General features: G+C 44.1%; 1 protein-coding gene across 2 annotated transcripts in view; it reads left to right on the top strand.

Annotated features, from left to right (window-relative positions):
• Positions 1 to 14,020, top strand: part of LOC113030814 (uncharacterized) — a 32,499-nt gene extending 18,479 nt beyond the window's left edge. For both annotated transcript variants that reach the window (XM_080307675.1, XM_026182538.2), the window contains 7 exons: positions 415 to 686; positions 1,305 to 6,568; positions 9,044 to 9,260; positions 11,563 to 11,795; positions 11,890 to 12,174; positions 12,248 to 12,354; positions 12,716 to 14,020. In XM_080307675.1, the coding sequence (XP_080163801.1) occupies positions 415 to 686; positions 1,305 to 6,568; positions 9,044 to 9,260; positions 11,563 to 11,795; positions 11,890 to 12,174; positions 12,248 to 12,354; positions 12,716 to 12,960 (6,623 nt within the window). In that variant the 3' untranslated portion in view covers positions 12,961 to 14,020. The remainder of the gene's footprint in view (positions 1 to 414; positions 687 to 1,304; positions 6,569 to 9,043; positions 9,261 to 11,562; positions 11,796 to 11,889; positions 12,175 to 12,247; positions 12,355 to 12,715) is intronic.
• Positions 14,021 to 14,861: the final 841 nt, after the last annotated feature.

The following is a 14,861-nucleotide window of genomic DNA, read 5'->3' as shown; positions in this document are numbered from 1 at the left end:
TATTATTATTTATAAGTACTAACCCCCCAAAATAGGCCACGCAATAACTAAACACTTGACACACTGAGCAGGAAAGTGCCATGAAGAAAGCACAGAAACACAGGCCACACTGCTAATGACACAATGAGTGAACACTGAATAAAATTTGCAGCTGATTGAAGAGGAAGTGTGCCCTGATAAATCACACAAAGGTTACAGGATGAAATAAGTTGCTAAGTAAGAGTTTGAAATGAACTGGGCTGCACAGATGTCGCTACACAAGCCACCAGTGTGTACCAGGAACAGGAAGTGACACAGTATTCCAGTGAGAGCCAATACCAAGCTCTTTGCAGTGTAACAGGGTTTCATGTCAGAAGCTTTTAACAAATTAAAAGCAAATTAAATTTCTCTAAGCACGCATTCATTTCTCTACAGGCAGAATTGATGAAGAGAAACGAGAACGTGAGAAACGCCAACAAGAGGAACGACGCAGGAAAGAAGAAGAAGAGAAAAGGCGTCAGGCAGAGCTTGAGCGACAGAGAAAGATCCAAGAGCAGATGGAGAATGAAACATTAAGAAAAAAGCTCTCTGAAGCGCACAACAGGCTTCAGGAGGATAACCTCCAAACCTGGGAGCACCGTCAGCAGCACTCTCACGTTCTACACCAGCTCTTGGAAGATGAAGCACATCACATAGAGAGAGATGAGGTAGGGTCCAGCCTCAGGTAATAACATCTGGGAAAGGATAGCAAAGAGGCTCTGGGTCCTTATAAATGTCTAACATTTAAGTCATCGTAACCCTATGTCCCAGCCCTATACTCTGGAAGATGACAAATTTCTCTTTTTTGAAAAAAAAACAAACAATAATGGATTGGATTTACATATATATATACATATACACATATTATATAGCGCTTTTTCAAGGCACCCAAAGCACTTTACAATGCCACTATTCATTCACTCTCACATTCACACACTGGTGGAGGCAGCTATGGTTGTAGCCACAGCTGCCCTGGGGCAGACTGTAAACAGTTCAGATCAGTATAATATTATATTAGTATAACATTAATAATTAGCATAATATTTTGTTATATAGGTCTCCTTTTAACCAAACAAATTAAAAAATCAATTGCTACTCCTGAAGGTCCTCATAGCAGAACATCATCAGAGTTCTGAACAGATGTTTGCTGTCCTTACTGCCAGATACCCAAAACATCCATAATAATTCAACATTATGGTCAGGTGAGGATGACAGCATCTGACCCTGCATACAGTTTCCTGCTGCTGACACTGTTACGCTCGTGTCTTTGTTCCTCTTTAATACAGGTCGCTGATGTTAATGAGAAGTTTGAAAAACTTCTATCAAAGTATGACATCAGAGAGGATGAACATTTACAGATCCAGCTGGAAGACAGGATGAAGACTCTCCAAAATAAGCTGACATTACAATATTTTAACGAGCACCCCCACTTCGTCCCCACTTCATTACTGTGGGCTTTGGATCAGACTACTGGATACGTGCTGCTGTCTTTGACTGAGAGGTTCAACATCCTGGAGGCAGTGCTGAAGGTGACCTTAGAGGGTGACCCTGATTTTGAAGATCTCCTCCAAAATGGACAAGACAAGAAGACAGAGTTCCTCCTCAGTTTGCAGGAACAGCTACATGCTGACAACCCAACACTGGCCCAACAGGTGTTAGCAAATGTTCTGGATCTGTCCTCAAAGCTACCCCGATCAGGTAAGGAGATCGTCAGTCAAATAGTCTTCAACAACCTCTGGGCACCAAAAGACATCAAGCTTTTCCTTGGAAAGACCTTAAGCATGGATCAGAAAACAGTCACAAAAATCCTCCACAAAGCGTGCACGTACGGGCTGAGCTGTGACGACGCTCTCTCTGCCCTGAATGAAGACGATCCTGCAGAGTACATCCAACATTGTGTGGACAAAGCTGAGCGAGACAAAGATGCTTGCACACTTTTGGCTGAAATGGAAAACAAAAACTTTCCAGAGTGTGTCCCGTCACTCCTGCGAGAAGTCCTGACATATATTGAAGAAGAGCTACCCAAATATGGAAGTGTGCCCATCAACAGGGAGATGATTGAAGACTGTAAAAAGATAATAACTGCTCTTGATTTTAACAATCCTAAGATTGATGCTCTGAAGAAAGTCCTGATCATCGTATCCAGAGCTGTAAAGGAATGCACCGCCTTTACCACTCAAAGCGGTGAACATGTTCAGGGCTACTTCCCAAGACCCAGTCAGCTAGCATCACTGCTGCTGCTCCTGCTGCCACAGTCTGGGGATAAGAAAGGTTGTCTGTTGGAAATCAGCACTGGAGAGGGCAAAACTTGTATTTTAGCCATGTTTGCTACAATACAGGCCACCCGAGACATAAAGGTGGACATCGTGACAAGCTCTCCTTTGTTAGCAAGTCGTGATCAGGATAAGTGGAGAAAATTATATGATATGTTTGGTATTACATCATCCACGGTCCCTCCGACACAAATCGATAGCTGCTCTTTTAAAGATCATGACAAGCTGCTTGAGGATGCATACAGCCAGCAGGTCGTTTATGGCACTGTTGGTACATTTGCAGCAGATACGCTGAGGCAAGAGTTTGAGAAGAAGACTACCCGAGGTCCGAGGAGGTTTGAGTGTGTGGTAGTAGATGAGGTGGACTACATGACGTTGGACAGCGGTGTCCAGGTCACGTTCCTGTCACACCAAGCCGGCAGCCTAAGGCACATGGAGCAAGTCCTGGCAAGCATCTGGGCCATGATGTCATCCTGCAAGCCAATAGAAATGTTTGAAACAGGGGAGATCAGGTGGGGAACCAGGATCCAGCACTTCCACAAGGCTGTAATGCAAGCAGTGGTTGGCCCAGAATCAGAAGATGTTTCAGCTGATGACATACTTATTCTTGGTGCCCAGCTGGGGTTTTATCCACAGGAGGATGTGGATGAATTAAATAAAGCAGATGGTCAGACACAAACAGAGACTGACAGCTTTAAGGATGCCAGGTGGAAAGCTACTGAGAAAATCATGGCCAACATTGGACCAGAAGAACAGTGTGAGCTACTGAGACAAGTTCAGAAAAAAATAGAAAACGGTGTATCTGTAAATTGTTACTCACTAATGAACAACAAAGCCAAACTTTACAGCAAGGACAGCTCTCATGGAGACCCTGATGTCAGCCTACTTCTCCTGGAGAATGGCTGTACCTGTGAAATCATGTCCGAGGAATCCCTCATCCAAGGAGCTGTGGACAAATTAAAATCGAAAATTAAATATTCTGATGAGTGTTCAGTGAAGTCATTGGATGAGTGTAAGGGATTTATTGTGATCCCCTCTTTTTTGAAAACATACATTGAGAATCAGTTACCAGTTTTTGCCGAGAACGCCTTAAAAGCCATCAGAATGACTCAGGGAAGAGAGTACATGATTGAGAAAGCACCGGAAGCTGACGCAGGTGGTTTCAGTGATGCTGACAGTCATCAGTATGATGCCATAATTCCTGTGGACTTTGAGGCCAGTGGGGTGTTGGAGAAAAACAAGCGATGGGGTGACGGCCTACAACAGTTTCTGGAGATGAAGCATCAGCTGGCCATTTCTCAGCTGTCCAATGTAACAAATTACATGTCCAATGTCCATTTCTTTAAAAGGTACCTCAATGGAAAAGGCATTTTTGGTGTTTCTGGGACATTAGGGGGGCAAGCTGAGAAAGTATTTCTAGAACGGCATTACCAAACAGCAAGCTATGTCATTCCAGCTCACCGCTGTAAAAAGCTTGTTGAGTTGCCAGCAGTTCAGGTGAGTGGAGGCAACATGCAGTGGATCCAGGTGATCTGTGAAACTGCACAGAGAGCTGCAGACAGAGGCCAAGTTGTTCTTATCATTTGTGAAGATGTTAAAACTGCAGATGAGCTGAAGACAAACATGCATGTTCCAGAAAGGCAAGCCAATGAGATCACCATGTACACAATCAGCGAGAAGCACAACATCGAGAAGCAGAACTTTAGCCCGGGAAACATTATCATTGCTACAAACCTCGGCGGCCGAGGGACAGACATACACGTTCAGCAGGACGTAAACGAGAGTGGAGGCCTCTTTGTGCTCCTCACATACTTTCCTAGAAGTCACCGTGTGGAGCGACAGGTCTTTGGACGCACCGCCCGAAAAGGAAACCCAGGGATGGTCCAGATGGTTCTCAACCAGGGCCATCTTGCACCAGCCTACCAAGGCCATTCCATCGAAACCATGAGACAGCTCAGAGAGGAGTATGAGCTCAGACATTTAGACAGCATGGAGAAACATGAACTCTGTGAAATTGACATGAAGGAAACTCTGTTCTCCAGTTTCTGTCAGTTTCTCTGTAACTTTGACAAGAATTACACGGTAGAAGAAAGGAGTGACCTGTCCAAGATGAAGCTGAAGGATGTTCCTGAATATTTTAAGATCCATCAGAACAAGTTCGACTATCAGACTGCACTGGATGCTTTGAAAGAATCGTGGGCTTTGTGGCTCATCCTTCATGAAGAGCACATCAGCAGACATGACGATATCAGCCAGCTGAGAGAAGACCTCACCAAACACTTGAAGAAGACTGGTGACTTCCTCCTGCAGGGGACGAGCTATAACATCTATGATTACATCAAACAGGCAGCAAGCAGAACTGACCTGCACTGCATGAACAAAACCAAATGTGACTTTGGTGCAAAGACTTACTGGCAGAGAGCTGCAGAGTGCGATCATTTCTACAGTGCTGTGGCGCTTTATAATCAAGCTTACATCACACTCAACCTCAGAAAAGGAGACTACATAGCTGAGGCAAAGGAATTATTGGAGGAAGCACAGTCTGCAGTGGATGTCTATCTCTCAGAATCAACAAATACGATGATGTTTTGTAATCTTTCAGTGACGAGTGGCTTTGTTCCACACCACACAAACAGCAACCTCCAGATACAAATGCAAGCCAGGATGAATATCTTCAAATCTTGGAAAGGATACATTAAAAGTGCCCTGACAACTCTGAGACAGCTCGATGGCAGCGAAGGTGATGCAGAGGTAGAGGATTCCAGTGTGTACCATCTTTCCAAAGATAAAGATTTAATCACCACCAATGAGCTGATGATGCTCTATGAGAATGGCCTTAGCACAGTCTTTGAGGTTAAAAAGAAGCCCGAGTTCTGCTATGATGCCCTTGCTTGTTTTGTTCTCGGCGCCCTTCAAGTTGCAGCAGGTGTTCTTGTTTGTGCTCTGTCATGTGGTGGTGCCAGTCAGTTTGGACTTGGACTGATCTGTGAGGGAGTATCTGACATGATTCAAGGGATCAAAGGAATGATACAAGGAGGCTTTGACTGGGCTGAATGGGCAATCTCCAAGGCCATCAGCATCGGGCTGTCTCTGATCTCTGGTGGATTCAGCCGACTAAAGAAAGCTGCAAGTGCAGTGCGTAGTGGCACAAAAGGTCTGATCGCAGGAGCAAAGACTAGTGCCTACACAGTAAAACAGTGTTTTCTGAAGGCAGGGAAGTATGCACTTCAGGAACTGGGGAAGCAAGGATGCGTCAGTGCTCTGAGTTATACTGCTGAGAAGGCATTTAATGCTTTTTTCCAAAACGTTCTGAGGAAAGTCTTTGAGGAAAAGGTGCTTTCACTCATAAAAGCCAACCGTAACCTGGATGAAGTTCTCACAAGCTTCATTTGCTCAGGAATACCAAAGAATATCCTGGAGAATGGGTCCAGTGAATTCAGAATTCACAAAGACTGTGAGGAAGAAATGCTTCAGTCAGTGGATCTGATAACAAGAAAAGTGATTCCTGACCTGATGATGAATTGTACCATGGCTCTTAAGGCTCTTGATGGACTTTCAGCGGTCTGTGGTGCTGTAACACAACACATAAAGAGCAAAAAAGGGTCCGATCGAATAGAAAGTATTCTAATGGGTTTGGAAGCAGCTAAATATGCCACAGCCTTTGTACAAATATGGAATTCCATACCAACAGAGAAAGTAATTAACAACACCTTTGTTCCTAAGCTCTTGCAAAGAATGGAAAAACTACCTCAGGAAAGCAATGACCAGGATGAAAGGCACAGTTTATCAGATGTAAAACGCTTTAAAGATAAACTCATTAACATGATTGCAGAAAGTGTTTCAAACTCTTATGTTGAGGCCTGTTCCAGGCATATGACCTCCATCGTGAGCAAAATGTGCATAAGTCAAATAAACCATGCTGTTGGTGGTGCTGTTAGCAACATACTTGGCAGGGCTGACACCCAAAGTTTCTTTAACAGCCAGGAGTATAAGTACAACATGAAAAAGGTCCTCCAGCGTCCACATGAGTCCCTGTCAGAGTCTGACAAGAAAGACTTGGAGTGCTACATTGAGGACATTTCTGATGTTAACCGCCCTGCTACAGCTTTGGACATCCACATCCTCACCCAGAGTGATGCTCTGGAAGGCAAAGGAATCAAACTGGTTATGGTGGACAAAGATGGAAAGAAGCTCTCAGAAGACTATTATCCTGGGAAGGAGGACTCAGCAGGCGATATAGTCCTCCAACTGAAGAAGGAGCCAGAAAATCCAACACAGTGAGTGAAGCATACATATTTGATATTATTGCGCCTCTCATTTAATTAAGTCAAAATAATATATATTTTTTTAATTGACCAACTCATATGGGCCAGAAAGTTAATTTTGACCTGTTTTGCAAGGGTAACCCTCCCCATCCCAATTTCCAGACTTTGGTTTTGATACTGTCGGGTTCTTCTTCGCTGAGGGAAGTTCAGGAGACAGTCTAGCAGTTCACTCTCTTTTATTATGAGGCAGTTAAAATTGGGCTTGCACAGCTGTGGACAGTGTCAGGCAGTCTGTACATGGAGAAGTGAAGTACAATTCATAATTCAAAGTATATATTAGACACATGGAAACAGGGAATAATTGTGATTGCCTATTGATGGGGAGATGTCGTGGTTGAGGCTCAGCACTCCCTGATTTGTTCCTCATGGCAGCGGCCATTAACCTCCAGTCAGGGATCTTGTCCTGTGTGAGAAAACTCCCTACCTCCCAGATAGGGATGTTTTATTTCCATGCTCCATTCCTTAAAGGAACACTATTAAGTGTTTATTTCTTGTTCACTGGAACGCCCTGTTATCATGCAAGCAGCCCTTCCTGTCTGTTCTGTGAGCACGTAGCTACACTCAGCTCTGTTTGTGCCTCTTACTTAACCCTTCACACCGTGGGGTTAGTGCTCGTATCCTTCTAATGAGGAGCGTATCAACCCTATTATGATCACACACTGCAATCAATGTCAAAAAGAAACTTTATCTAAAAACTTAATAATTATTCTCCTGTCTGATAATCAGGGGACAAACAAACTAACAAACTGTTTTCCCCAAACTGGTGTAGTTTAGTCTGAGGGCAAATCAGAAACCCACTGAACAGCTAGAACTGACACCAGTCATGGTGAATAATAACACAGAGCTGGCACCCTGACATCCTGTGGTCCCACTATAATGACTTGTCCTGTGTTGGTCTACTGGCTGTGAACTGGGAAGGACTCCGTTATTTTCCTGTCCCCCCCCCCCCAGTTTCTATTTTTTCTGGCATTCTCGTATCACTTCCTGTTCCTAACACAGTGCACAGTAGTGTTTTGTTACCATGTGTGACTTGTTTAATTATATACCTTCAGATAAAGGCTTATGTCAAACTGTAATCTTCATGTGGTTTATCCAAAGCGCGCTTTCTGCTGACTCACCCACAGTAAAGACCCAATGACTGTCTTTAGCGTAGCTATTAGCTTAGCTTGTAGCAGAGTCATTAGTTCCTTCTCAAATGTTTAATTTCTCCTCTGTTCAGCACAGATACTGGAAAGAAATGTTGCCTGATTGTACGTCTGGAGGCCAGGCTCAGTGAATGGAAAACCAGCTCTGGACTCTGGACTCTGGCATAGACAGTAGTTAGTGTGGGCAACGCTAGCTTTGCTACCATTAGCTCTTCCTCAGCAGATAGTCCTGAGCAACAAGAAAGAAGGCTGGCTGGGTGACGGTGAGGAGGAAGTGTAGCTCTAAACAGAACACCCCGGTACACCACCTGTTCCTCTCTCACGTAGTTTTCTCGCCACTTTTGTGGGTGATTCTGTTTTGAGAAATGTGAAGCTAGGGACTCCAGCAGCCATAGTCAACTGTCAGAGGCGAAGGCAGGCGACACTGAAGGAACCCTGAAATTGCTGGGAATGGCCTCTGACCTTGACTCATCCCTGTGCTTGTCCTGCTAGACCTCAGTGCAGCGTTCGATACTGTCGACCATAATATCCTATTAGAGCGATTAGAACATGCTGTAGGTATTACAGGTACTGCGCTGCAGTGGTTTGTATCATATCTATCTAATAGACTCCAGTTTGTGCATGTAAATGGAGAGTCCTCTTCACACACTGAGGTTAATTATGGAGTTCCACAGGGTTCAGTGCTAGGACCAATTCTGTTTACATTATACATGCTTCCCTTAGGCAGCATCATTAGAAGACATAGCATAAGTTTGGATTCGGGAGACAGACACTATCTCTACTTTTAAGATTAGGCTTCAAACTTTCCTTTTTGCTAAAGCATATAGTTAGGGCTGGACCAGGTGACCCTGAATCCTCCCTTAGTTATGCTGCAATAGGCGTGGGCTGCCGGGGGATTCCCATGATGCACTGGGTGTTGTGGTTTGGTGATATATAAAACAAAATTGAATTGACTTCCTTTACTGTTATAGTTTAATCTGATTATATACATTATTCCCCACATTCATTTTCCTTATGCTTCTAGTAGAAAGAGAAGGATTATTACTCATTCATCAATATTGTTCCAACAGCTTCACTGGTGGACACAACTTACATGACAGATTTTATGTACAACAACATTATTATTGGTCCCAATCAAAACTCTTAAATAAAATTTAAAGTAATAAACAAATGTTATGGACTACTTGTATTTAGAGGGAGATTTGTTAGTCTCACCTTTTCCCTTTTTTGTCCAGAGTGACTGATTTGTTGTTTTTTTGTTTTATTAATGTATTTTTTACAGGACGATGGGGTTCTTCTCAAGGATAACTAAACGGATTCGTGGTGAACAGAGCCCGTGCACAGGTCATTTTGAAATCCTGAGACCAGATGGGACCACAATCCCAGTAAATTCAGAAGATCAGAACTGCCTCTACCACGCTGTTGCCCAGGCCACCGGTAAAAATCCAGGTGATGTAGGAAAAGAGGCACGGATCCTTCGGGAGCAGGTCAGAAACAATGTAAGTCTTACTGTTATTATTAATATGGTCTACAGTGGGGCAAAAAAGTATTTAGTCAGCCACCGATTGTGCAAGTTCCCCCACTTAAAATGATGACAGAGGTCAGTAATTTGCACCAGAGGTACACTTCAACTGTGAGAGACAAAATGTGAAAAAAAAATCCATGAATTCACATGGTAGGATTTGTAAAGAATTTATTCGTAAATTAGCGATATCAATTCATTAACGGATTCCACACAAAGACGTAAACACAGAGCGGACGCATCAGAATCAGCTTCGTCTTTCTCGGCTTTCTCACCCGACGGCCCGCAGACGGACACGCTGTCGGAGCTCAGCGATTCTGATGCGTCTGGTCCGCGCTGTGTTTACGGCTTTTTGCACTGATTCTGAGCTGCAGGTTTTGTCTCTCCAACCAAAATTCGCCAGCAGCAAAAGAAGCAGCAAACTGCGCTTCACATCTGATCAATGTCGTCATGAATTCCCTCTGACTTTTGCTGTTTTGCTTCCATCATGATAAAAATCACTTCATGCACAGCTCTCTCTCTCTCTCTCTGTACTTCAGGAACAGTTTCCCGTCTCAAATCTCTGTTTTCTTCATTATTCATTCGCTTATTACCCACCAGTCTACCGTTGCTTACAGCGCTGTCTTTTTCTTTTTTGACTTAAATGACCTCGGACAAGAAAGCCTATTTTTTCTGTTGTTCAGTACTGAAGAAATTTAAACTTTATATGCAGAACGTTGTAGAATATGTTTAAGGTTATCTGCTATAAAAAGCCAGACCAGGAAAATCTCCTTCATGTTTTTCTGTGTTTTATTCTCAGTTACTTTCACACAAAGGCATCTGCTGTGATATTCACAATTCTGATGAAGTCAGTACTGATAAATGATCAGAATTATAATATTTCTGACTGTCTGAGGCTAAGTTGAATCGAATGGATTATAGAAATCAGTGAGCAGCCTTGGCCTGACAGAGTGGATGTAGCTGTGGGTAATGAGAAAAGATGAAAAGAACTATTGATAACATTTTTGTTAAGTTAAGGCCTGATCCGTCTGAAGTTCACAGCCAGCTCTGACACGGTGCCATCAACCTCTGAACGCTGAAAAAGCAGCAGAAACACATTATATGCTGCGATAAATGCACAAGTGTCCCCTCTCCCCACTGCCTTTCAGTGGCAGGCAACAGCATACAGGTCGTCAGAGGAGCCGAGATGATGATTAAGTTTAACATTTCCTACAATATTGACAAAGCACTTGAAGCACAAGTTTGTTAGTTAATAATTTAGAAATGAATATTGGCTGTATGGACCCCCCCCCCCCCCCCCCCCCAAAAGAAAGTGCACATGTAAAATTGTGGTGTTAAGCGATGCAGTTGAAAAACTTTCCTTTTTGCTAAAGCATATAGTTAGGGCTGGACCAGGTGACCCTGAATCCTCCCTTAGTTATGCTGCGATAGACGTAGGCTGCCGGGGGATTCCCATGATGCATTGAGTTTTTCCTTTCCAGTCACCTTTCTCACTCACTATGTATTAACAGACCTCTCTGCACTGAATCATATCTGTTATTAATCTCTGTCTCTCTTCCACAGCATGTCTTTATCCTGTCTTCCTTCTCTCACCCCAACCAATCACAGCAGATGGCCCCGCCCCTCCCTGAGCCTGGTTCTGCTGGAGGTTTCTTCCTGTTAAAAGGGAGTTTTTCCTTCCCACTGTCGCCAAAGTGCTGCTCATAGGGGGTCATATGATTGTTGGGTTATTATTGTAGGGTCTACCTTACAATATAAAGCGCCTTGAGGCGACTGCTGTTGTGATTTGGCGCTGTGTAAATAAAACTGAATTGAGTGAAAAAGCCGCTGGGTTTACAAGCTGAGGAGCAGATTTAACAGACTCCTCAGTAACTTGCTTGGCTGTTGTACAAACCAGAGGTGGTGCACAATGATCTGGTTTAGCTCGTTCAAATGGGAAAACACTAGGGCCAGTCTCACCCTTTATGGCTGGCTAGTGCAACACTAAGTCACTGATTGCATATGCAAGTAAACACAAGGTTTCTTTTTCTCAGAAATTGCAAACTGGGAAACTCTAACTCATCTTGAGCCGCCTTGGACTCATCAAACCCGGTCTCTGTGGCCGCCTCTACAGGCTTAGCCCACCCTGACTTGGCCTCTGGAGCTCTGTGCGATTATGGACCCAATCAGTGTTTCACCTTTTTACAGGAGGTGTAGCCTTTGTGTTATTCAGAGGCCGCACTGGAGATGTTGGAAGCAATTAGGTAACTCATCTTATGGCATGTTTTATCTCCACTCAGCTTCAGCAAAACCTACCCAAATACGCAGGAGCTCTGAAGCTGCAGAAAGGATATGAAGAAACCTTTAACTCTCCTGAAAGATATTACATATGTGGAGGAGATCGAAAGGCGCGAAGAAAAGCCGTAGACGATTTCAACGCCATCTTGGGCGACATGAGCAAGAAAGGTTTGAGTCCAGAGGAATTACGAGATATCCAAGAACGACGTCTGGGTTTGGTTGGAGCGCACGCTGAGTAAGTATTTAATGTGTGACCACGACGACCAGCAGATCGAACTTCACGTGTAACACACATTAAATCGTATTCTGAATGTGTTTCTTGCCAACAGTGTGTACAAGATCCGGGTGCAAACCTCAAACCAAAGAGAATGTGGTGAGAACGGGTTGGCGGTGGAAGCCGACCACGTCCCACCTAAATGTGTCTTTCAGAATGCCCTTAAAACGTTGCAGGACCCTGAGAACGTAAAGTTAAGAGAGGACCTGAAAAACAAAAGCCCCAACCTCTTTGCTCTGTTGGATAAAAACGGAGACCGCGGGCTGTGCAGAGAGGTTCTGAAGCCGCACCACGAGGCAGGCCTGACCTGGCGCAACAGAAAAGAGTCTCGTATAATCAGGTGAGAACAAATCTGTTCGTCCTGGAGCTAAACTCAGAGTTTTCTTTGGATAGCTAACGTGCTTCTGTTCCAGCGAGAAGCTTGAGGAGACTCTTATTTCTGGAGACGGGGAAAAACTGGTGAAGATGTCGCTGCTGGCAGCCAATCCGGTCACATCCAATTCTCTCAGAGAGGATGCAGGTACGCTACAAACAAGCCTGTAGAGATAGAAGTACTATGTGCTGTTACCAGGTTACTGATGAGACAATGAGCAAAGATGTTCGTCACCATAGAAACGACACAAAGAAACATCTGTCTGCAAAAATGATGCAAGAGTCTTTCAGCAGTTTAATGCACAGAGTCAGAGTGCTGGTTACACTGGTTTCACAGCCACACACAGGTTAAATATTAGTACAGGAACACGTGAAGCACCAACGATCACATTAATGAGTCCTCGCCTCAGCGGTCACAGTAACAGATATAGTGCGATGCTGTCAGAGACACCGTTTCCTGTTCAGTGAGTAAACCCCGCCTCTCCCTGCTCGCTGTGTGAACTCTGCAGGAATCCTCTCGCTGAACATCTCAAATATGTCCAGAGACGCAACGAAGCGCTACCACGATGTTGGAGACAAGCTGCTGGTGGAAGGTTACTACAAGAAAGGAGTCCTGAACGAGGAGGAGAAGAACAGCATCATGGGCTGGCTGAAGGGCGGAAACCTGTACTCGAAGAACACGTCAGAGTACAAAGAGATGTGCCGCGAGCTGAGAGCCAAGATACAGAAACACAAAAACAACAGTGGAAGATAACAACAGCGCCTGTGAGAGACGTGTGTGTGTTCAACTGAACGTACCAGATCATTTATCATCTATATATTTTGTTTCCTCTCTGACCGTTTCATCATCATCCTCTTTTCCTCTTTTATGAGAAAACAAAGGAGGAAGAGTTTCTCTGAAAGATTTCAATCCGAGAAGCAGCTCAGAGACAGATGTGTAATCACAGGAGCTGTCGTGTGTTCTGTGTAACACACGACAGTGATGTGTAATCACAGGAGCTGTCGTGTGTTCTGTGTAACACACGACAGTGATGTGTAATCACAGGAGCTGCTGTGTGTTCTGTGTGTAACACACGACAGTGATGTGTAATCACAGGAGCTGCTGTGTGTTCTGTGTGTAACACACGACAGTGATGTGTAATCACAGGAGCTGTCGTGTGTTCTGTGTAACACACGACAGTGATGTGTAATCACAGGAGCTGTCGTGTGTTCTGTGTGTAACACACGACAGTGATGTGTAATCACAGGAGCTGCTGTGTGTTCTGTGTGTAACACACAACAGTGATGTGTAATCACAGGAGCTGTTGTGTGTTCTGTGTGTAACACACAACAGTGATGTGTAATCACAGGAGCTGTTGTGTGTTCTGTGTGTAACACACAACAGTGATGTGTAATCACAGGAGCTGCTGTGTGTTCTGTGTGTAACACACAACAGTGATGTGTAATCACAGGAGCTGCTGTGTGTTCTGTGTAACACACGACAGTGATGTGTAATCACAGGACCTGTTGTGTGTTCTGTGTGTAACGCCTGTCACAGGGACCTGCCTCTGCTTACAGCACAACATATGAATCATGACATGACTTGTGTAAATGAACCACAACACAACCACACCTCACTGATTCCACGTCAGAAAACAAAGTGTGTGTGTGAGGTGACACTGGTGTTTGGGGTCAGAGGTCACACTGTGGTGTCTGGGGTCAGAGGTCACACTGGTGTCTGGGGTCAGAGGTCACACTGGTGATCATCTTGCTAAGTTCACCTGGTTTTTTGCTCCCACCATAAAAATGAAGAAATAAAGTTGTGTGTAAAACTCTGTGTTGTTAATGATTCACACACACACACACACTTAACTGTTAACTGGGAAAGACACTTCACCTGCCGCCTGCTGGTGATGGTCAGAGGGGCCGATGGCGTGATATGGCAGCATCGCCTCCGTCAGTCTGGCCCAGCTGTGGCTGTAGGTGCCTCCACCAGTGTGAATGTGAGAGTGAATGAATAGTGTAAAACGCTTTATAAATGCAATCTTTATTATTTACTGCCGTATTACAGACTTTCAGACTCAGTTTGTCAAAGTCAAATGTTTTTATTTAGCACATTTAAAACAACAGCCGCGGACTAAGGTGTTGTACAATGAAGATAATAGAAATAAAAACATAGGGAGATATGATAAGAGTTAAGAAAAAGAATCATAAAATTAGATAATTTGAGTAAGAAATAAGACAAAAGTAATACAAACTCATTCTGACTTAAAAGCCAAGGAATAAAAGTGGGTTTTCATACTTGTTTTGAAAGTGTCCAAAGTTGGGAGGTGCTGATGTGAAGGGGCGGTCCCAGCAAAGGCCTGATCTTTGGTCCGCTGACCTCAGCGATCTTGCAGGAGTGTCCAATTTAAAAGATCAGAAATGTATGAGGGTGCTAACCCGTGCAACGCCTTCAAAACAAATAATAAAATCTTAAAATTAATTCTAAAACTAACTGGCAGCCACTGCAATGAGAGTTAGTAACCGTGCTGCAGTGTTTTGGACCAGCTGACGGCCGACAGACTAACACCAGAGTAAAGACTATCACAGTGGTCGAGGCAGATGAAATGAAGGCACTGATATCTCTCTCAGAGCCTCTAAAAACAGAGAAATGGCTTCACTTTAGCAAGTAGC

Source organism: Astatotilapia calliptera, chromosome 10 (assembly GCF_964374335.1).
Source record: "Astatotilapia calliptera chromosome 10, fAstCal68.1, whole genome shotgun sequence".
Taxonomy (NCBI): Eukaryota; Metazoa; Chordata; class Actinopteri; order Cichliformes; family Cichlidae; genus Astatotilapia; species Astatotilapia calliptera.
The sequence above is the reverse complement of the archived record's forward strand: the minus strand, read 5'-3'. Positions and strand labels throughout refer to the sequence as shown.